Below are 21,950 nucleotides of genomic sequence, written 5' to 3'. Positions count from 1 at the left end.
AATAAACATGCATAGAATCTGGGTGTAAGGGTCAAAAGACATAAATTTCTAAGATTTTTTATGGTGTCCTCTGGGGATATTATTAGATTTGCATAGTCTCTGGAAATGAGCAATCAGCTCTAATGAATCATCTTTTCCAAGCCGAAAGTAAATTAACCTTATTCCATTGCTAATTTCTCCAGAGACATCCTTGGGTCCCGTTTTGAAGGAATTCTTATAATGAAAATTCTCACAATCGAAATGAAGACCTTCAGGTTTTCAATATAGCTCCAGCAATATAGCGTGTGTGCGTGTTAGCGCTGAGGATTTTGTGAGAATAAATTTAAGACACGCTGGGAATGATTAACAGAAAGTGATGGAGGGAAACGATTTGCTAGCGATTAGCAGGAACAATAGCAGGAGACACATGGCTGCAGAAAGAATTTCACTTGAAGTATGTCTTGTGAGGAATGGTTTATAAAAATTCTCAGATTTCAACTTTTTATTTTTAAAAGTGTGTGCATTTTTAACTGGTTCAAGTACAACAATAGACTCTCTACCCCTTACATCTCCCATGTTGAGGTCTATGTTTCAGTTTCCCAGACAGGATGCTTGTCAAAACTGTGATGTCTGGGATGTGGCAGCATATCTACTAAACAATCCTTTCAACAGCAGGTTGGAAACATTTTTATGTACCCAGGCATTATAATTTCTATAATTACGCAGAAAGGTAGAGCGCCTCTGAACCTGGAGCAATCTTTCAGTCGACTTTATAATTTTTAACTGCTGCCTTGTATTACGGTTGGCAGTAGCAGTTTTTTGTTGTTGTTTTTATTTTGTTTTAATGAATCAGTTTATATTCTACACCTGCCCTGCAATCTATGGAACGGCAGTATGAAAAAGTTAGTATTTATAAATAAATGCAGGGCCAGGTTTTTTGTGGACTCTTAGTATTAGTGGCCACTCCTGGTAGGTGTGGAATTTGTGTAGATCCTGAACCAAAGTGTAGGCCAAAGTGTTGATTTGCATTACTCCATTGATTATGAGGTCTTTGCATTGATTGTGCTTATATCCTTCAAGCTATCAACAGTCAATCACTTGCCTTTGTCAGTTTGTACCATGTGCAGTAAAGGATAACGATAGCAAGAGAGAGGCTGGCACTGAACCAATGTGACTTACCTGTCATGTGACTGCAGTATGATTGCTCCTCCCCCCCGCCCCCATTGTCAGTATCTGTAATATTCCTTCATCAAGCACAGCTTGAATATCACACCTACATAGATGGATCTGACTTATAGCTGGTACTTGGAAGCGAAAGACCCAAAGCAATGGATCCATCCACGTGGCAATGGTGGTATTGTCTCCCATATACTTCTGCTGCCATATTTGCAGGAAAGGGCAACCAAAATTAACAGGGGGCTGGAGCAACTCCCCTGTGAGGAAATACTGCAACATTTAGGATGTTTTAGTTTTTAAAAAATGTGAGTAATGGGGGGGGCATGATAAAGGTGTATAAAATTATGCAATGTGAAGACAAAGTGTATAGACAGAGGTGTTGTTCCCCCTTTGGTGGTGTTCGATGAACTTCTGGGATCATCAAACGAAGCTGAATGTTGAGAAATTCGAGGCAGACGACAGGAAGAACAGTGCATTATTGAACTATGGAACTTGCTCCCAGTAGATCTAGTGATGGCCACCAACTTGGATGACTTTAAAAGGGATTGGGGGGAGGGAACCATGGAGGAACCAGCTATGAATGAGTACTACAGCCCTGGTGGCTGTTGACTGACTCCAGGAGCAGAGGCAGCGTACCTCTGAATGTTCATTGTTGGTTAGCACAGGAGAAGGCTTACATGTTCAGATCCTGTAGCAGACTCCCTGTAGGCCTCTGGCTAGGATGGTGGGCTTAGTGGGCGATCCACCAAGACTCCTCTTCAGTTCTTGTGCATGGGAGAGCACCATGAGGGGGAAAAGACTCCCATGCTTTTTCTCATTTTTTGAAGGAGACCTGAATGCCCCCACCTCACAAGTGCTCATCTTTTATCTTCTAGATCCTGGTGCGCCTGTGAAACTGCCTTGTATGCCCGTCAAACTGTCGCCTCCGCTACCTCCAAAGAAAGTCATGATTTGCATGCCTTTAGGGGGACCAGACCTCTCCCTTGCACCCTATTCCACACAGAAGAGCTGCCAGCAACCATTGGCTTCGCATCACCACACGGTCCTACCGTCACAGTTAGCACACCAGCATCAGTACGGCAGCCACAGCCCACATTTGCCTTCTGGATCCAGCACGTTGCCCATGCATCCTTCAGGGTGTCGCATGATCGAGGAGTTGAACAAGACACTGGCCATGACCATGCAGAAGCTAGAAAGGTAACATGGTGTTTTGAATTGTATTTGTCTGCTTATATAATAATAATAATTTATTATTTATACCCCGCCCATCTGGCTGAGTTTCCCCAGCCACTCTGGGCGGCTCCCAATCAAGTATTAAAAACAATACAGTTTATAAAGAGAAATACAATACTTCATATCTACACAGGTCACAGTTTTGGCCCTGCCTCCTTCAGCCTCTGCAAGCTGGAGATAATTTTGCCATCTCTTTGCACGGGAGCATTCAGAAAGCAAAGATTCAGCAACATCTCAATGGGTAGACCACATGCTTTGCACGCAGATGGTTCCAGGTTCTTTTCCCAGCATCTCCACTTAGGACTGGGAAAGACCTTCTATCTAGGACCCTGATGATGGTCCAGCTCCATAGAAGGCTGCTTCCCACCATCTGCCATCAGAGAAGGTGCCCTCCAAAGAGCGAATTTTGCAGAATTCACAGAAGCTGGGTCTCTCTGAGGGCAGGTGGCAATTGTTAACATACTTTAACAATTGGGTGTTAAATTCTTTAACATGAGGGTGTTTAAGTGATGTATATTTCCCATTTTTATATAAAATTCCCCCCAAGTTATCAGAAGTTTGAGATACACCAGCCTATTCTGTTATGCAACATATCTCAGAATGGTGATGATACAACCATTATTATTATTCTCGTCTCTTTTTCCTAGGTTTCAGCGAAGGACTTTCATAGTCTGTGCTTTCTTTTATTTTAAAAAAGAATGTTATAGGCTGTGCGCAAATCAGACAGTTCCCATTGTCTTTTGAGATAATAACTTTCTGTATGTGATAGGCTTCAGTAATTTGGAGACCAATTCCTGTAAGACATTTGAAAGCGGTTTGGCGTTAAGCCATTTATCTAGATTGCTGCAACCTGGAATTATTTCATCTTCAAATGCTTTGTATTTCTTATCATTTCATGTGCTTGTTTCACAGGTTTCTAAAAATATTCTGCTGATCAGTTCTAGTGGCTTAGGCATAATCGTGATGGTAATCTTCATTACAGTTCCTATTAGTGCCCTCATTTCGTTTCACTGTATGTATTTGGTGGTCGAGAAGGTAGTGACAGCTGACTTGGAATGAGATTGAGGCTCAGGATCTGTGCGGTTATGACCATTTTCTAAAAGGAAGCAACGTGATTAAGAAGATAATGATCAGATAGATGTTGGAGCTGAAGCAATATGCCCAAGGCAAACAAGGGGTCCCTTCATGAATGTGGCTTTGAAAGATGAGTAGTAGTGACTGCCTGGTTTAATAATCAACCCAAAGTAATTTTATGGAAGGAAGTCTTCTGTTGCCAACTGCAGTCACAATATTCATTCCACATGTAGTGTTAGACAAATACAGAATTAGACCATGCTTTGTGCTTTTGGAGTCTTCGAACTTTGCAAGTTTGCACACTTTTAGAGTAAGTGTTAAGTGTTAAACACAGACTTCTTCAAATCTGCTCAGACATGGAGCCAATGGAAACAATACTACAATCTTCTAGTGCCAACAAATCAGCCTGCTTGTTGGTTTCCCAAGGGCAATTATTCCTGTGTTATATTGAAGCCTATATTAGTATCTGTAACAGGATGTTAAGTCTTCCATCCCATTACCTGAAAGTGCAACTTGGTTAGGGGAATTCTCAACAGCAATTATTGCAACGACCAGTCCTGTGTTTTCCTCTGGGGCAGTTTCTTCCATGTGCACAGGCTCGTGATAACTGTTAATTGCAAAATCCGGTCCATTGTAAATTAAAGAGTGGACACAATTCTGCGTGCAATAAGAATGCTCACCATTTGACTTCACAGAAGCATCTGTTCCCCTACAGCAATAGATGTTCCCATTTCTAAACTCCTATCAAGTCTGCAGTTACTAGGGCATGCTTTATGGTTAATAAGCAGAAAACAGGTGATGTGATTTGTTTCTGTTTTCAGCTACTAATTAAGTGTAGACTACTGAAAGTGAAGGTCTCTTATTTTAGGAGGAAAGACCCACAACATACATTTAAAGCACACCCTGAGAACTGAAGGATCCCCCTCACAGAAATACAATTCCCCGCACCCTTAACGAATTTGAGACACGTGGTTAGACTTAAATTTGATCCATTGGAGTTGAATAGCAATTTGGGAAGAGAGTACAGACTAGTATCAGTTGGAACTTCTGTGGTTATAAATGAACACCTCTAAAACACACACAGATACACATGCAGAGAGAGAGGGAGAGTTGTAACAAAGCTGCACCTTTGTGGAGGTTTAAGTTTCCCTGAATACGCAAGCATCACAATGTTTGTCCATCTTGGGAGCAGAGTATGGCTGCAGGAAGTCTGTTGTGTATTTTAGGGGGATCTGGCAAAAGGGAATCCTGACAATTTCAGGTTTCGTTTATTTAAAATGAAGGAGCATTTTTCTAGCCCTCATGGATTCAGAGGAAAGATTAGAACTATGTGAACAGTGTCTGGTAAATCAAATCAAGGGCTGAAGGCAAGAATACTGGGAGTCTGGAAGCGGGACTGTAATTCGCTGAGTGTCTGCGTACTATTTCAATGGCTAATATGTCCTGTCTGACCGACCTTGTTAGCTGTCTAGACTTCGTTCGAATTTACTCTTACTTTTTCTCTGCAGCACTATCTTATAGCAGCTAATAATAATGTGGCACTACAAATAAACCATCCCCCTAAAAAAATAAAAATAAAAAACCCTCAATTTTGGGTGCAGTGCAAAAATATGTCAAATTAGCAATTCAATACAAATGCACTTAACGTTTCAGAAATTTGATTTCATTGATGCAATACTGAAGAGGGCGGCAGGGGCACAAAGGCGCATAGCCCCCACCTATTTCCCGTAAGCCCGAAGCAGTAAGCTTTGTACCAAAATAATACGCCAATTATTTCAGTTGCACTCAGTGTCAAAAATGATGTCTCTTAACTTCCACAATCCTCAGAAGATTAAAAAGCTGGTGGCTGTTTCCCCCTGAAAAAGTGCCTGCTCTTTTCATAATGCATGTGGACAAAGCATCTACAAAGCCGACATGTCCTGATACATTTTTAAGTTATTTTGCTGAGACATTCTCTGTTTTGGCAAATGTCTCCAAGGAGATTAGTGTAGATTTTCAGAAGAGATGCATTTCATTTTTTAAGAGGTTGGTTATGCCAAATAGCGTCTCTTCTGGATGTTTTTGACAGCGTTGCTGCTGTTAGTTCTGCTTGCCTCAAAAGAAAAATTAAACCTAAAGGAGATCTATTGCTGTGTTTGTAGTAATGAGCTTTAACAAGAGATGTATTATCGAGACTACACATGCCTATAATATATGCACATGCCTATCATAGCGGGACGCTGGTGGCGCTGTGGGTAAAACCTCAGCGCCTAGGACTTGCCGATCGCATGGTCGGCGGTTCGAATCCCCGCAGCGGGGTGCGCTCCCATCGTTCGGTCCCAGCGCCTGCCAACCTAGCAATTCGAAAGCACCCCCGGGTGCAAGTAGATAAATAGGGACCGCTTACCAGCGGGAAGGTAAACGGTGTTCCGTGTGCTGCACTGGCTCGCCAGATGCAGCTTGTCACGCTGGCCACGTGACCCGGAAGTGTCTGCGGACAGCGCTGGCTCCTGACCTATAGAGTGAGATGAGCGCACAACCCTAGAGTCTGGCAAAACTGGCCCGTATGGGCAGGGGTACCTTTACCTTTACCTATCATATGCATACATTGTATAATGTACAGTATATTTTGGATGTGAAGTTATTGGATATTTTTATTTGGCCTGTTGCTGAGCTTAATGCTCAAATTTTAAGGCACATTAAATGAACTGTTAAATGTTTATTTTTGTTAGCATTATGTTGTACTGATATTATACTTTTTATTATGTATCATTAATTTATTACTGGTTATACTGTCAGTTTTTTATGTGAACTACTTTGAGTTACAGGTGTTATCTTTGGAAATGCGACATGTGTGTACACACACACACTGATTACTATGACTGTATATATAAAAACTGCAATATATGCTGACCTCCCATCTGCACTTACTCAAGAGTAAGCCCCACTGAAGATGGTCAAACTTACTTATGAGTAAACATGCATAGATATATTGTGTCGCACAGATATCTCTGATTGCAAAGATGTTTAGGCCTCAAAATGAACAGGGACTGAAAAGGCTTGAGTCCAGTAGCATCTTTAAAACTAAATTATATTAATTGACTATAAACTTTCAGAGGCTCTAACCTGCTCCTTCAGATATCAAGCTAACAGACAGAAACTGAGCACAGGAGACAGAAGGCTGAAATTGGCAGACATGTGGCGCAAAACCACCTGATTGCCAGTCTGCAAACGATATATTTTTATGTCTCTCACTTGAAGCTAGAGATATGAAATGTACCTCCCAATAGCAGCCAGCACTCATCAGAAAAAGCAAAGCAAACTACACATGCAATGGAGTAGAGGGGTGTGAGAATTTCTCATTTACACAATTGAACCAGCTTTGGATTGGAAAAAAGGAGTATTTATTGTGACAGCCAGGCAAGGATCAGGGGCGGAGTGACGGGGGTGCGATAGGGGCGGGCCGCACTGGGTGCTACCACTGAAAGGGTGACAAATCCCGGGTGGCACTCACCATGGGGCCTGCAGCACGCCTGAGCCACACTTCTCGAGAGATGCAGTGGCTTGGGTGCGCACAGGCTCCACGGCTCAAAAAGTCCACCTGCTGCCTCCCCCCCCCCCCAAGCTGTAGGGCAGCTGAGGGAGAGGAGGCAGGCAGACTCCTCGGAGCCCCGCAGGCGGCTGCCTCCCCCCCCGCACCGCTGGCCCCGCCCCCATGCCACCCCGGACACCCAATCGGATTGCTCTGCCGCTAGCAGGGAGTACAATCTCGTCCCTGAAGTATTGGAACTGTTAATGCTAGCTAGAACGTTGACCTGTAGTCACAAATACTCTGTAGACTGAACATGGAACATTTCCTCTCGCTGTATGATTCTCATTTGCAATTCGGGACACGATCTCATAAATAACAGCCAACCAAGTGGAATTATGTCCAGAGAGGTGACATAATGGAAGGGGCACGGGTTCCACCTCCTCATGCTTGAAATAGCTTCTGCTTAGATGCAGGTCAGATTTCTAGTGGTAGCCCATAAGGGTATGCTTACAGAATGCAAGGTGTTTGTGTTGTGTGAGTATGTAGTGTGTTATCTTGGGTGTCCATCACCCATGCTGATTTCAGAGAAGGATTGACTTAGCATTAATCTAGTCTGAGGTGGGCAACTCCAGATATTGTTGGTCTGTAACTCTCATCATCCCTGATCGTTGGCAACGCTGGGTTGGGCTGATGAGACTTGTGAGTCTAGCAATATTTGGAGAACCACAAGTTTCCTACCTACCACTGATCTAGTCCATCCATATACAGCTTTCAGAACTTAATCTATATGGCATTCACTGAGAGTTTCCTTTAATATAATGAATTGTTCCATGCTTTTATATTTCAAGGATATTATATTGGATTTTCCAAGTTAATCACTGAAGAATTGCAGATTTGCAGGAAGGTCGAGTTAGTGTGTGTGTGTGTGTGTGTGTGTGTGTGTGTGTGTGTATATATATATATATATATATATATATACACATATATATATATATATATGGCTAATTGAATTTAAATTATTGAAGCATATCCATAAATGAAAAGTTAATTGAAAGTTTTAAGGGGATGTTACACATTTCTATATCATTAGGAGGATTTGGGCTGACATTCGCTTTTTTTTTTTGGATAACACGTTCAACGTATAAATGTAATTAAAATCAAATACCGATGTTCCCATCCCAATTCATCACCAGTGTTTTTTTATTCTTCATAGCGCAAAATTTGAATATCTCTAGGCACCCATTCCTTCTCTTCAGTTTGCCCAGCAACGATAAATATCTCATTATTGCCATTACGTTACGCCTGTAAAAATTAACAAAATTATCTCTTTGAAGTGTAATATAACCAGTATAACAATACAGTGAATGGAGAGAGTGCTTTATTCCCCAAAGGCACAATCCACAGGCAAACTTCCCTGTAGCAATTTAATAGGGGCAGTGCAAGTTCAGCATCTTCATATATCTTTCACTGCTAACTGACACACTTGGTTAGTGTTAGACCTACTCGTTGATACTTGTTGAATTACATTATGCACTTGCGTTCTGATTTTGGCCCACCCATCCCTCACAACAACTGTATTTGCCTCCCCCTGCAAGTGCAGGTTGCTGTTCTGAATGGGTTGCCAGCCCACAATGGCTTTTTTCTACTAGTTCCCATAAAATTTTTGAACTGCCAGCCAGTACAAAGTTGCTTAAATTGGGGCGTGTTATGATAAACTAGAGGACTGCTATTCATTGGCCATGGCACCCTTTACGGTAGGGAACTCCTTGTGGAATGAAAAGAGCTTTATGTGGAAATCCCCCATGAGTTGTGAATTTTGGTGAATGCCTCTTTCCACTTGCAAGCATTTATAGGTCCACTTATCTCTTGAGATCTGCAGACCAGGCCCAGCTTAGGGTTTCTTCCATTACAGAGGTAATACTTGTGGAGAGCATAACAGAGCCTCCTTGGTGGTAGCTCTCACACTTTGGAATTATTTGCGCAAATTGGCCCAGAACTCTGTTAGAAAGAAATGCTTTGTTTTAGGGAGTTTACAGTGTCATATGTTTTTAGTACTTCTGGTTTATTATTTTATTTTTTACATTTGCTAATGGTCACTTTCTTTTCTGCCCTTTTTTGTTTAACTGGTGTGTACTTAGTGCTAGGCTGTGTATTTTTTACTGCCTGTTCAGTTGGATTTTTTGATGCATAGAAACTATACCATGAGTTCTGTGGAGAATAGGAGAGGGAGAAACGTTTTTATATTTGTGCATTATGAGGACAAGTATGCGCACAGTATTTAAAGCACTATCACAGTGGGCATTATCCAACTGGCACTCTTCACCTTTTACCCAGCATGAACTGAATCACGTTGCAAACTTGTGGATCTGGATTGCCAGGGCTCATCCCAGGACATGAAAACGTTCTGCATCCAGTGATTGCACTTCCAAACCTGTCTCCTTGATGTAAAAAAAAAAAAAAAAAGGTTTCATCGAAAGGTGCTAGCATAACCTTTTGATGCTTGGGAAGCAAGTCATTCCAATGTCCTTCTCTCTCTCCCTCCCCCTGATTTCCCCAAGCTCTGGTCTGCATGGGGGAGACAGTGTCACCAAATGTGGACCAGGAGGCCTTTCAGACATGAGACAAGTGCCAACGGTTGTGATCGAATGCGATGACAATAAAGAAAATGTGCCTCATGAATCTGACTATGAAGATTCTTCATGCCTCTATGCAAGAGAAGAGGAGGATGACGACGAAGAGGAAGATGAGGACAGCTCAATATTTACAAGTAAGAGCTGCTCTGATAACAACACAGTGTTGTAGATGGATTTGATAGCCTTGGGAATAGGCACGGAGAAGCTCAAGGACAGCAAGGTGACTCCCTTCTTAAAGTCCTTAGGTTCAAGGGCACATATCATTCCCATCCGCAGGGTGGTGTGCATTGTGTTAAGGACTGTGGAGCAGGAAGATGAGTGCAAGGCTTGTTTCCTCGCCCCACAGACCTTCATCTAAACCGCTGTTTCTTTGATGCAATGGAGAGCTGGTCAGGGGCTTGCTGCCCTCTTGTATCACGATGATGGCAGCAATAGGTCTTGGGTGAAAAAGAGACACTGTTTTCTGGGCTAAGGCCAGAGCCACTTCTGCATCCGCGCTGCCTGTCTAGAGCTGATGCACAAAATAATAATTTGCATTTCCTTAGTAAGTAGCACACTGAACCAGCGGAAAGGCTTTTAAAAGAGGTTTCTAGTTTGAAGATCAGAATAGCATCCATCTTCCTATGTAGGAAAGGTTTTTAAAAAACAAAGTCTGTGTTGCTGTGATCCTAGTGCTATAGATGAAGAGTCTAAAGTTCCATTCTCAAAAGCTGCTTCTCAAACAGCACAGACTAAAGATCCATTCTCAAAAGCTGCTTCTTTCTGCCCAAGGTTCCCTCGCCATGAAAGTCTGCAGGAAGGACTCTTTAGCCATCAAACTTAGCAACAGGCCATCCAAACGAGAACTGGAGGAAAAGAACATCCTACCCATGCAGACCGACGAGGAGAGGCTTGAGCTGAGGCAGCAAATCGGGACAAAGCTGACAAGGTAAGAACCATGCAATTTCCTCCCTTTGACCCGCACCAAATGCATAAGGCGGCTTGAGCTATCCAGGTTTTATTCTTGAACTAACAAGAGGGCAGCGCAGCGTCCAGCCAAAGATAAGCACTTTCAATCCTAGAGCTTTCAGTAAAAGAGCTTTTGGGGCACTTGTTCCCCACATTTCCTCTGAGGAGCTCAAGGAGATGTGTGTGGAACCCACACAGCCAAATATCGCACTTCAGAATTTTCTTAATTTTCTGGCCCAGCCAGTTTCCAGTATCAACAGTTAGAACACTTGGTCAATTTCTTTATACTATAATAATATTTCCAAAACTTCATCATTCTTTCCTGATCACTAAGGAATTGGCACATAATGACATAGATCTCAAGTTAAATTAAGTGAGTAAAACCCTTCTGGTCCTTTGGGAAAAGTTGAGATGCAAAGTACGATTCCAGCTGACAATTTTAACAACTTTTCTAACAGACTTTTACCATTCTAAAGGAAGCCCCCAGAGTCTTGGTACAGCCAGCTGATTAAATTACCTACATTATTTGCAGAAAGAACATAAAACATAGAAGAAGAAAAACTCCACACATTTTTAGTACCAGACTCATTAGGAAATAATTATCACTGCTGAGACTGAACTAGATTTCTCCATCCTCACAAGAAAGCTGATTAAAATGTCTTATACAAATTCTTTCGGCTGTTTCAACTCAGGAGTAAGCATTAGTAGAGGCTTTTGACAGAACAGAGGTGAGCTCCATGAAGACAGAGAAATTGCCATAACAAAAAATAAGCTCAGGCTGCATTCGCGTGGCAGCTTACTCCATTTTCACAATGCTTCCCTAACTTTTAATTTCGGCATTATATTTGACTTTTCACATGATGTAAAAGCAGTTTCTGGAAAGCTAATGAAATATAGTGCCCATCTGGTGCTCATTTCCTTGTTATTCGATTCCATTAAGAATCCATTCACGATCCACTAAACCCAGAAAATCTCAGGAATAAGTGATAATATTTGGGGTGCAGCTCTTCCCTGTTGTTTTCATGAAGGAATCATGAGGGAACAGAAGCACGCATGTGTGGAAAGGGCTGGGGGAATAGGGACATTGTTCAATTATGCTCATTGTTGTACCACACCACGCCCACTGGTGTGAATGGAATTTAGTACAGGTGGCGGCCATTTTAGGTGTGTCCAAAGGAGGCACAATCACTGACACATGAGTCCTTTTTGACCCGGAAGAAGGCAGAACCGGGGCAGGTGGGACATAACAGAGCAGGGCATGCTCCATCGATGTGTGTGGGGCCCAGGAACAGAATCCCTGCGCAAATTGGTTGCCGCCTTGCCTGTATGACATGCCAGTATATCAGTCAAAAAGCCACAGCTGTTCCATAACACAACAGGTACTGCAGTGTAAAAAGAACATATATTAAGAGAGAGAGAGAGAGAGAGAACAGAAGCACTAGCATTATAATCAGGAAAACACAATATTCCCCACATTTAAATATACGCTCAATGGAGGATACATTGGAATTACTCTCTCTGCTACATTGCAAGGCCATAATTATTAAAATGACTGAAACATGAATCTGAAACAATACTAGGAGGAAATTACTTGTTTTGTTTTATTTTGTTTTATTTATTTATTATATTTTGGAAAACAACCCTACTGATAATGGCGCTGGGAGGAAAGTGAGCACAAGAGATAGGAAAGGGGGGATTTGTGGCAGCAAAAGGTGGGCAGGGAGAGAGACATTGTCAACCTGCCCTGGTGTGTGTCTCTAGGAGAGAGAGAGGGGGGTCTGGAATCATACTGTCTCGTGTGTTGGCTTCTTGGTCAGCATCCTTGGAAAATTATTCAATGGGTGTGCCAGCCCTCATACCAAACCTGTTGCTCTTTCACATCCGTTTTGTAATGTCTGGATCAAGGCAGAATTTGAATACAACTTTGTAAGAGCCAGGCAGTCAAATAACGTGGTGAGATATTTTGAGTCAGCCTTCACTCTGCTTCTTCACACCCATTCCCCCCACCCTTTCTTGAACTTCCTTCTGCTTTCTTGGGTGTCCTGTCCCAAGAGGAAAATCCCTTCTCTGGAGCTGGCATTTGGTGGGCAGAGAAATCCCTTATTGGCACTGATGGGATTTCCTTCTAATGTGAAAAATACTAGCTTTAGAGGAAGGATTTTTCTAAAGCAGGGGAGGAAAGGGTTGCATTCCTCCTCTATACCTGCTGTGATCCTGAATATTACCAGGCCCCTCTAGCTGATGTGATTTGAATTAAACAACAACAACAATAACAACAGCAACAACAGCTTCACTTTAAATGCAAGGATGCATTTAATGTCAGGCCTAGTTGGACCTCTCCCCCCCCACCCCCGCATCCTCCAGACTTTGCAGTGGAACTCTAAAGGTTCCTGTTGCCACATGGAGAAGTTGGTCATTGCCGCTCTGACTCATCGTCATCACTGCAGTCACTGCAGCCTCGCTGTGCTCCTGCGCCTTCCCCAACTGTGCTGTGAATTACTCAGCGTTCTTCATTACACAAAAGGTTCTTCAAATTGCCCTGGAGGGAAACATAAACAGCCAAATGAGAACAGTTATGTTTACTAAAAGTTTGCAGCAATGAGGTCTGCGGCATTGGAGGAAATTGATTTTCTTGAATGAACGTTGAGAGTACTACTCCATGTGTGCACTGAGAACTACTGCAAGAGTGACCTCTGTTGTCCATAGAATTGTCGAGTTAGAAGGGACCCCAAGGGTCATCCAGTCCACCCCCCTGCAATGCAGGAATCTCAGCTTAAAGCATCCATGACAAGATGGCCATCCAACCTCTGCTTAACAGGGAGCTTTCTGGGGTTTTTTGTTGGTTTGCTACACGTAGTTATACCTCACTTTTTCAGCCCAGAATGTTCTCTCAGGGCTTTAAAAAATCAGTATGAAGTACTTTGGTTGGCTATTCCTGACAGGTAACTGATTTTGAGAAGAAGAGAGTTCAGGAGAGCATCTGGGACTCCTCTGGGGTCCAGGGTGTGGGCTGTGGAGCTGCCTCTTATTGAGCGCAAAATATGGAAAGACGGGGCGAAAACAAAATAATATAGATGTGCCTGGTCGCTCTCTCTAGGGGATGGTCTAGGTCCTACTGTAGAAAGTGCCCCATCTCTTCTGCTTTCTTTTATGGAATCTCGCATCCAAATCCTGCCTTCGAAAGCAGCTCTGTAAAAGATGCTGAAAATAATAGAAGCCTCAAGCACAATTCCACCTGGTGAAATCCCTTTCTATTCGCGCAGATACCTTTTGAATATATGTGTATGTATGTATAGCCAAAATGGGGAGAGTTAGGTAGGACATCTGCCTTGCAAGGAGATGGTCCCATTCCCAGCATCTTCAGGTAGGGCGCCCCAGTAGGTGGGTGGGTGAGGGTAACCAGTAGGTGGGTGGGTGAGGGTAACCTGCCCTCACTGCCCAGCCTTGGCATCAGGCCACACCCCTTCCCACATGCTGGCTCCTCCCCCTGCTTGCTGATGAGTACCGGCACTTTTTTCTTAAAAAAAAATAGTGTGTATATAAACACAGAGACATATACACACACACAGCTGTGTAGATGGCTGCTGCTTGCCCAGCCCTTGGCCAGATCTCAGAACCAATTCAAAACAGTCCTGAGCACAGCAGTTTATAGGACAGCCATCCCTAACCCCCGCCGATGATTGGGACACAAAAAGGTTGGCAGTGGGGGAAAAGAAGCTTGAAAGCTGATCCCTACCGACAGAAATAAAAGAGGGAAGAAGCTTTTCTTGTTGCTTTTGGCAGATGAAAGAGAACAGCACAATGATATTGAGAGTGTGTGGCAGTAACGATATGAAAGAGGTTTTGGAAACTCTGAGCAGCAATTCTCCCATAAAATACTGACTGATTGCTTGGGTTATTGTTGCTCTGGAATTCTTCTCTCTCCCCCTTTTTTTCTTTAAGGAGAGTGATGACTTTATTCTTTATCTCTTTGCAGTGCACTGAGAAGTCTGAAATCATTGTGCTCTGACAGTCATAAACTTGCTAGAGTTATAAAACTGTCAGTTCACTGAGTGTTCAGGACTAGATTCAAATTTTATAGATGTTCTTTTCAAATTTCTTGACATCGCACAGGGCATGCTTTTAGTTAACGTCTCCCCAACCCCCTCCCAATGGAGCCTTGTTTATCCTGGGCAAAAATCTTACTTTTCTATTATTTCTTCATTGCATTAATATCCCACCTGTTTCCCCAAGGAGCATACGTGGTTCTCCCTCTCCTCATTTAATCCCAACAACCACCCTGAGAGGGAGGTTAGGCTGAGAGGCAGTGCCTGGCCCAGGGTCACCCAGTGAGCTACATGGCTGAGTGGGGATTTGAACCCTGGTCTCCCAGGTCTTAGTCCAACACACTAACCACTACACCACACTGCTTTAGTGAGTGAATAAAGTCAAGAGTCATGTAGCTTCAAGATGGTTGAATACAGATCAGGTATCCCTTTATAAGCAGCTTGACATAGAGTTAGGATGGCTGCAGAAGGTTCACCAAGAGTAAGATTGGCATCTTTGTTGTAGTTATTTGGCGGGGCGGATACTCTGAAATGCTGTGTTTTTTGCTTCTGCTATGCTAAAAGCTAAAGGGTTGAGGACAATTGGAAACGGACAGTGTTAACATACTTTTGCAGTTGACGGTTGGCAGCTTTTACCTACTTTCCTTTTCTGCGAGGTTCAAAGCCCCTATAACATTTCCGTGAAAATGCTTGTTTCCATAGCCTGTGTTCCTCCTTTTAACAAGCTGTTCTAATGAGGCTTCTGAAAAGCCATTACATAACACCCTTGCTACGTGTTGCAACGAGCACAACAAAGCTACCCATTGCAATGCTGAACTGTGCAGCTTTATATTTTTATTCCCAGGCCCAGCTAGATAAAGCCACACGTCTAATTGCTTTACAGTCCTAAGGTGAACTCTCTCAAACATCCTCTTTGTAACACTGGCTGTGCACTGTAAGGATAATAATCGTGATTAGCGGTACTTAAACAGAGCTGTCCCCTTTTAAAGTGTGCCCTTGAATATAAGTTCATTCTGAACACACATGGCATGATCTTGACCTTTTTTTAAAACACTTTGCCAGTTTCTTGTATTTTCATTGGTTCCAAAATTATATGAAGTATAACTCACATCTTCTCTTACATTGGGCCTGAGCTATGTAGCAGATTTATTTGTACTTAGTAACAGCCATGAGGGGATCATTTAAGAAGATAGGGTTGTGGTGGATGTAGCCCTTTCTCTCATGCCATCACCCTGATGAAAAATCTACTTGCAGAAGACAGCAGTGCCCACCACAGTTGCAGAGGCTCTGAGACCTGGAAGAGTGTCTTCCCCACTGGGGATGCAACTGAGACTTCTTAAGTCAGAGCTGGATCAGGCCCGTGAGCCAGATCCTTAATTACTCACCCCACAAGCCAACTTTTATGGTCGCCTGTCAGTCACTCAGTCTCATAATTGTGTCAGGTGATTGATGCCTGTCAAAGTTCAGAGGAGGTCACTGCAACTGCCGATCAGGTGACTAACATCTCCAGTCGGATAGTGATATGGGGCATGCCACTCCCATCAAATGACCAGGCCCCCTAAGGGCCTTCTCCTTTGCTGGGGTTGATGTGCGTGGTACCACTTTCCCACTGGGGATGCAACAGTCCCCAGTGTCCCCAGTGGGGGAAATGCAACTGGACCACGCAGCATCTCTCCTATCAGGGGTGTTGGTAGGATGCCTTTCCTTCTGCCAGCCTGAAGGTAAGTTTCTTCACCTTCAGGCTGTGGAAGGTGCAGGTGGCACCTTATAGGACTGGGCAGAAGGCAGCCCTGCACACAAGTCTGTGTTCATCTCAATCCTGCTCTCAAGTAATCTGACCAGAGGCTTTTGATCAGCATTTGTGAGCACTCTTGATCAAATGCTTGAGGCATCCCCTAGTTTGAACTACAGGTGAGGGTCCCACTGGAACTGCTGTTTCCCTTATACAGTGAGAGGGGGAAGTATTTGCTAAATTTGCCCGTTTGCCCTCTGACGAAGAAATGACCAGTCCATAATTTTAATGGTAGGTTTATTGTAGCTGTGAGAGACAGAATAACAACAGGAAAACCCCCAGAAACCCCGAAGGATCATATACTTTTTCCCCTCACTGTATGTCTCTCTTCAGCCTTTAAAATACAAAAAAAAAAAAAAAAAAGAGGCTATGGAGCCAGCAAATGCAAAGGCAATATGGCCAAATTAATCCACTAGGAACAATCTGCTGGGACGTTCTCTTGCACATGCCCCATTGAGATGAATGGGAGCAGAGCAGGTAGTTCCATTCATATGGTTTGGACTTAGCACAGGAGAACTTCCTGCAGGTTTGTACCCTTGGAGATCAAGCTTTGCAGATAAGTTATATAGATAAACTACAGATAAATTATATTTGAGTAATCATTACCAAAAAATTCTCCTGTGTTTCCCACCTCCCTAAGTATATTCCATCAGTTAGCGAGAAAAGATAATTGAAAATTATCAAAGGGAAGATAAGATTTCTGTGAAGTTCTCATGGGTAGGGTGGAAGATTTTCATCATGCTTACTTCACTTTTAAGGTGGCAAGGGCTGCTTGTTAAGTATCCCTTTTCCATTCTATGAATTACTCACCGGTGGTCTGCACTCTGTAGCCTTCCCTGGTGCCATCTCTCCAATTGAAGCCCAGGGGGTAACTTCTCCGAAGGGGATTGAAATATACTCAGAGTCGCAAAGTGATTTCATGCTCTTTATTCAGCTCATAGTGGTGAGGAGGAATGAATAAATGTCCCCTCACAGTATCTGCTTTATATACATTATTTACACAATGGGCTGCACATGATTGGCTAATTCTGGAATTCTACTGTAAGCCAATCAGGTTGTGGATTCACTTCTATCTGGAGCAGGATTGGGTGGTTCCTGCCAACCAATCATACTGCTGCATTGTTCTAGGACCAATCAGACTGCTGCATTCTGAATCCTATTGTTCTAGGACCAATCAGACTGCTGCCTTTTGGATCCTATTGTTCTAGGACCAATCAGACTGCTACAGTTTGGATCCTATTCAACTCAGTACATAACACCCCTCCCCTCTAAGTTCCAGTCCTGCCCGGGGGGTCGCATTCATAGTCCTCAAGGTATGCCGGCGGCCTACGTGTGCGTTGTGGCCTGGGGTGTTCCCTGGTCCGGGCTCCGGGTTCTGGCTCGTGTTCCAAGGATGCTGGCTGTGATGCGGCTGTTTGGTCTGGTGCAACCGGCTCGCTCAGTCGTGGTTCTGGTTCCGGTGTCCTTTCGGCCTCACGGGTCCTCTCTGTATTTACTGATTCTGCCTCTCCTGCTGGCCCCTCCTGCTCTATGGGCCTCACTGCCCCGCTGTTCCCTTGGGACTCCTCTGACCTGTCCTCCTCCTGGTTTTCTCCCGGGAATCGTCGCCGTATCTGGTCGCAGTGGCGGCGCCAGCATTGCCCCCCATCCGTTAGCACCTCGTACGACACGGGGCCAGTGACCCTGGTGATTGTGGCGGGTACCCATGCTGGGCCTGCCCCCAAATTCTTTGCGTACACTGGGTCCTGGGCCTCGAAGGTCCGGGGGTTCCTGCCTTCCCCCACCACTACCTCATCCTGAGCTCTATCGGGGTGAAGGCGGTCCAATCTGATTGCAAGGCGCCGACCCATTAGTAGTTCAGCGGGGCTCCGGCCAGTCGTTGAGCTGGGGGTGCTGTGCTGTGCTAGAAGGAATGTGGCAAGGCGGTACTCCCAGTCCCCTTGCGTCATGCGGCGAAGGGTGTCCTTGGTGGTCCGCACCATGCGTTCTGCTTGGCCATTGGTGGCAGGGTGGAACGGCGCCGAACGGATGTGGCGGATGGCGTTCTGCGCTGTGAAGGTTTGGAATTCTCCTGACGTAAATGCAGTCCCGTTGTCTGAGACGAGAGTGTCAGGGAGCCCGTGGGTTGCAAACAGCCTGCGTAGTACCCGGATGGCTGCGGACGTGGAAGTGGACGGTACCAGTGCGACTTCCAGCCATTTGGTGTAGGAGTCCACCACTATGAAGAATGTTTTCCCCTGAAAGGGGCCAGCGAAATCCACATGCAGGCGTGACCATGGTGCTCGGGCGGACTCCCAGGACTGGACTGGGGCCCTTGGGGGGTCTGGGCGGGATTCTTGGCAGGCCTGGCAGTGTTTGACCCAGGCCTCTATCTCTCCATCGATCCCCGGCCACCACACATAACTCCTGGCAAGGGCCTTCATTCTTACTACCCCTGGATGTGTCTCGTGTAGGGCTGTGAGGACCCTTTTGCAGAGGGGCTGGGGAACAACGACTCTGCTTCCCCATAACAGGCACCCCTTGTGGGCCGACAGTTCATGTTTGCGGGTTGTGTAGCCGGCGAATTCTGGCCCGGGGCTGCTGCTGGGCCATCCCCTCCACACCCAGTCCAGGACCCGGGAGATGACCCTATCTTTCTTGGAATGGTGTGCAACTTCTTGTGCCTGAATGGGGCGGTCGGGAAGCAGCTCCAGGCTCATAACCTCTTGTGCAGGTGCTGGGTCAGGGCCTGTTTCCGGTAGTGGTAGCCTGCTGAGGGCGTCCGCATGGCCCATCGCCTTCCCAGGTCGGTGAATCAGTGCATACTGGTAGCTGGCAAGGAAAATTGACCACCTGAGGACGCGAGGAGACAGCACTTGGGGGGTCTGCTTTTCGGGGGCAAACAAGCCAAGCAACGGCTTGTGGTCAGTCACCACGGTGAAGGGCCGCCCGTACAAGAAATCATGGAATTTTTTTACTCCCTTTACGATTGCCAGACCCTCCTTGTCGATTTGCGAGTAGTTCCGCTCGGTTGTGTTGAGTGTCTGGGAAAAGTACGCCACCGGTACCTCTCTTCCATCCGGGAGTTGGTGCCCCAGGACAGCTCCAATGCCATAGGGTGAGGCGTCGCATGCTAGCACCACCGGCAGCCTCTCGTCGAAGTGTGCCAAGACCGAGTTTGAGACAAGCAAGTCCTTGACTGCCTGGAATGCGGCCTCCTGGCGCTGGCCCCACACCCAAGGGGCCCGCTTGTCCAGGAGTCTGTGTAGGGGCTCCGCTACCGCCGCCTTGTGGGGAAGGAAGGAATGGTAAAAGTTCAATAGTCCCAAGAAGGCCTGAAGTTCAGTCTTGCTCTTGGGCGCTGGGGCATCACAAATGGCCCGTACCTTGTCCCCAGTCGGGTGGACCCCTTCTGCGTCCACCATAAATCCCAGAAAGTCCACCTGAGGCACTCCTAGTAGACATTTTTCCCGCTTCACCTTGAGACCCGCCGTCTGGAAACGGTGCAGAACGGTGCGGAGGCGGTCCTCAAACTCCTCTGGTGTGGGGCCGGCAATCAACACATCATCGAAGAAGGGGGTGACGCCAGGAATCCCTTTAAGGAGAGAGTCCATTATATTCTGGAATATGCCTGGTGCCACGCTGACACCGAATTGCAGCCGCTTTACCCTGAACGCTCCTCTGTGCGTCACAATCGTCTGTGCCTCTGCTGTGGCCTCATCTACTGGCAGCTGTTGATATGCTTGGGCCAAGTCCAGCTTGCCAAAAATTTTCGACCCAGCCAGGGTGGCAAGGACATGGCTGACCACTGGCACTGGGTATGCGTGGGCCGTGAGGGCCTTGTTTATGGTACATTTGTAGTCTGCGCAGATGCGGACCGAACCATTAGGCTTGACGGGTGTGACGATTGGGGTTTCCCAGGGAGCATTAGGCACCGGCTCCAGCACTCCTTGCTCTACGAGTCGGTCCAATTCCTCGTCTATACGGGGTTTCAAGGCGACGGGACCCGGCGGGCCTTGAGCCTGACCGGTCGTACTGCGGGGTCAAGCTGTAGCGCAATGGGGGGGCCCGTATACTGTCCCAATTTCCCATCGAAAACCCCTGGAAATTCCTTGCATATGGCGTCCACGTCCACTTGTAAGCTAGTGTGGTTCACCCCGGTGACAGCTAGCCCCAGTGGTCCAAACCATGCCAATCCCAGTAAGCTAATGTAGGGGCCCTTGACCACAAGCAAGTCCAGTTGCCGCGTCCGCCCTCGGTATTGCACCCTGAAGGTCCCCACCCCCATTGTGGGGACCTTACGTTTCTGGAAGTCCCGGAGGGTGAATGGGGCCGGCCTGAGTTTGGGACCCCCAGTGGGACACAGTTTCCTTAAGGTCCTTGCCGAGATTATGGATAGAGTTGAACCCGTGTCAAGCTCCATGCGGCATGGGGCCCCCTCTATCTGTACCTCTACATAAATTTTCTCTACGTTGGGGTGGGGCAACTGGTATACCTGGAAGTCCGTGAGCTCCGTCGAGTTGCCTTGGTGCGTTGGGCCCCGGGACCTGGGGCTCTTGGATTGGTCATCTGATGCCTGGTGTCGGGTGGGCCGAGCCCGACACACCCGGGCGATGTGTCCCGATTTTCTGCACTGCCTGCACTCTGCGTTGCGGAAACGGCAGGTCCTCCTCTCGTGACTCTCCCCGCAGCTAGCGCAGTTCCCTCCTTCTCGTCGAGGCAGCTGTGGTCTGTGCGCTGCTTGAGTGCGCTGCTGTACTCGGTGCACCTCCTCCCTGTCGGATCCTGAGTCGTCGGTGAGGTCTTCATGGTGGACCCTCGGTTGGGATGGCAGGCTCGGCCGTGCCTCTTGGGTCGACCTCTCGGCAGCTTCTGTTGCCAGGGCCTCCTCCAGAGCGACCTGGAACGTTAGGTCCTTCTTAGCGTAGAGGCGTCGTTGCAGCTTCTCATCCTTCAGGCCACCGACGAGGCGGTCACGAAGCATGTTCTCCAGCTCTGAGAAGTTGCAGAACCGGGCGGCTTGGCGGAGAGAGGTCACAAACCCAGTTATGGTTTCCCCAGGGGCTTGCCGCTTTGCGTAGAAGGCATTTCGACGAGCCACCACTGAGGGCTGCGGCGAAAAGTGCCCCTTCAGCTGTTCCATTATTGTTTTGTATGGAACAGTAGCGACGTCTTCAGGCGCAAGGAGAGCCCAGGCGATTTCAAACGTCTCCTCTCCGCAGACGCTGAAGAATATCGCCCTCTTCTTGGCGTCTTCTTCGTCGGTGACCCCTTTGGCTTCTAGGAGGAAGGTGAAACGGGAGGCGTACGCTTCCCAGTCTCCAGATGCTGGGTTGAATGGCGAGAAGCTGCTGTTGGCTGCCATTCTGAGTTCCTTGTGCCCCGGAGCTGAAGCCTGGATACACGGTGCGAGGCAGCGGTGCGGCAGTTGGCGGTGCTGCGGTGCTGTGTGTGGCAGTCAGCTCAGCGGGATCCCACCTTCGTCGCCAGTGAAATATACTCAGAGTCGCAAAGTGATTTCATGCTCTTTATTCAGCTCATAGTGGTGAGGAGGAATGAATAAATGTCCCCTCACAGTA

At 46.2% G+C, this 21,950-nt stretch overlaps 2 protein-coding genes across 10 annotated transcripts in view; one reads left to right on the top strand and one right to left on the bottom strand.

The window, feature by feature from the left end:
- The window catches only part of PHACTR1 (phosphatase and actin regulator 1), a 258,294-nt gene that overhangs the window by 216,778 nt on the left and 19,566 nt on the right, over positions 1 to 21,950 (top strand). For all 9 annotated transcript variants that reach the window (XM_081014820.1, XM_081014824.1, XM_081014821.1 and 6 more), the window contains 3 exons: positions 2,031 to 2,352; positions 9,532 to 9,740; positions 10,378 to 10,534. In XM_081014820.1, coding sequence (XP_080870946.1) covers positions 2,031 to 2,352; positions 9,532 to 9,740; positions 10,378 to 10,534 — 688 coding nt within the window. The remainder of the gene's footprint in view (positions 1 to 2,030; positions 2,353 to 9,531; positions 9,741 to 10,377; positions 10,535 to 21,950) is intronic.
- Positions 12,146 to 21,950, bottom strand: part of LOC308482027 (TBC1 domain family member 7-like) — a 47,043-nt gene continuing 37,238 nt past the window's right edge. Inside the window, exon 10 of the transcript XR_013988925.1 lies at positions 12,146 to 13,093. The gene's annotated coding sequence lies outside the window, so the exon portion shown is untranslated. The remainder of the gene's footprint in view (positions 13,094 to 21,950) is intronic.

Source organism: Podarcis pityusensis (genome assembly GCF_964106645.2).
Source record: "Podarcis pityusensis genome assembly, chromosome: 7".
NCBI lineage: Eukaryota > Metazoa > Chordata > Lepidosauria > Squamata > Lacertidae > Podarcis > Podarcis pityusensis.
The sequence above is the reverse complement of the archived record's forward strand: the minus strand, read 5'-3'. Positions and strand labels throughout refer to the sequence as shown.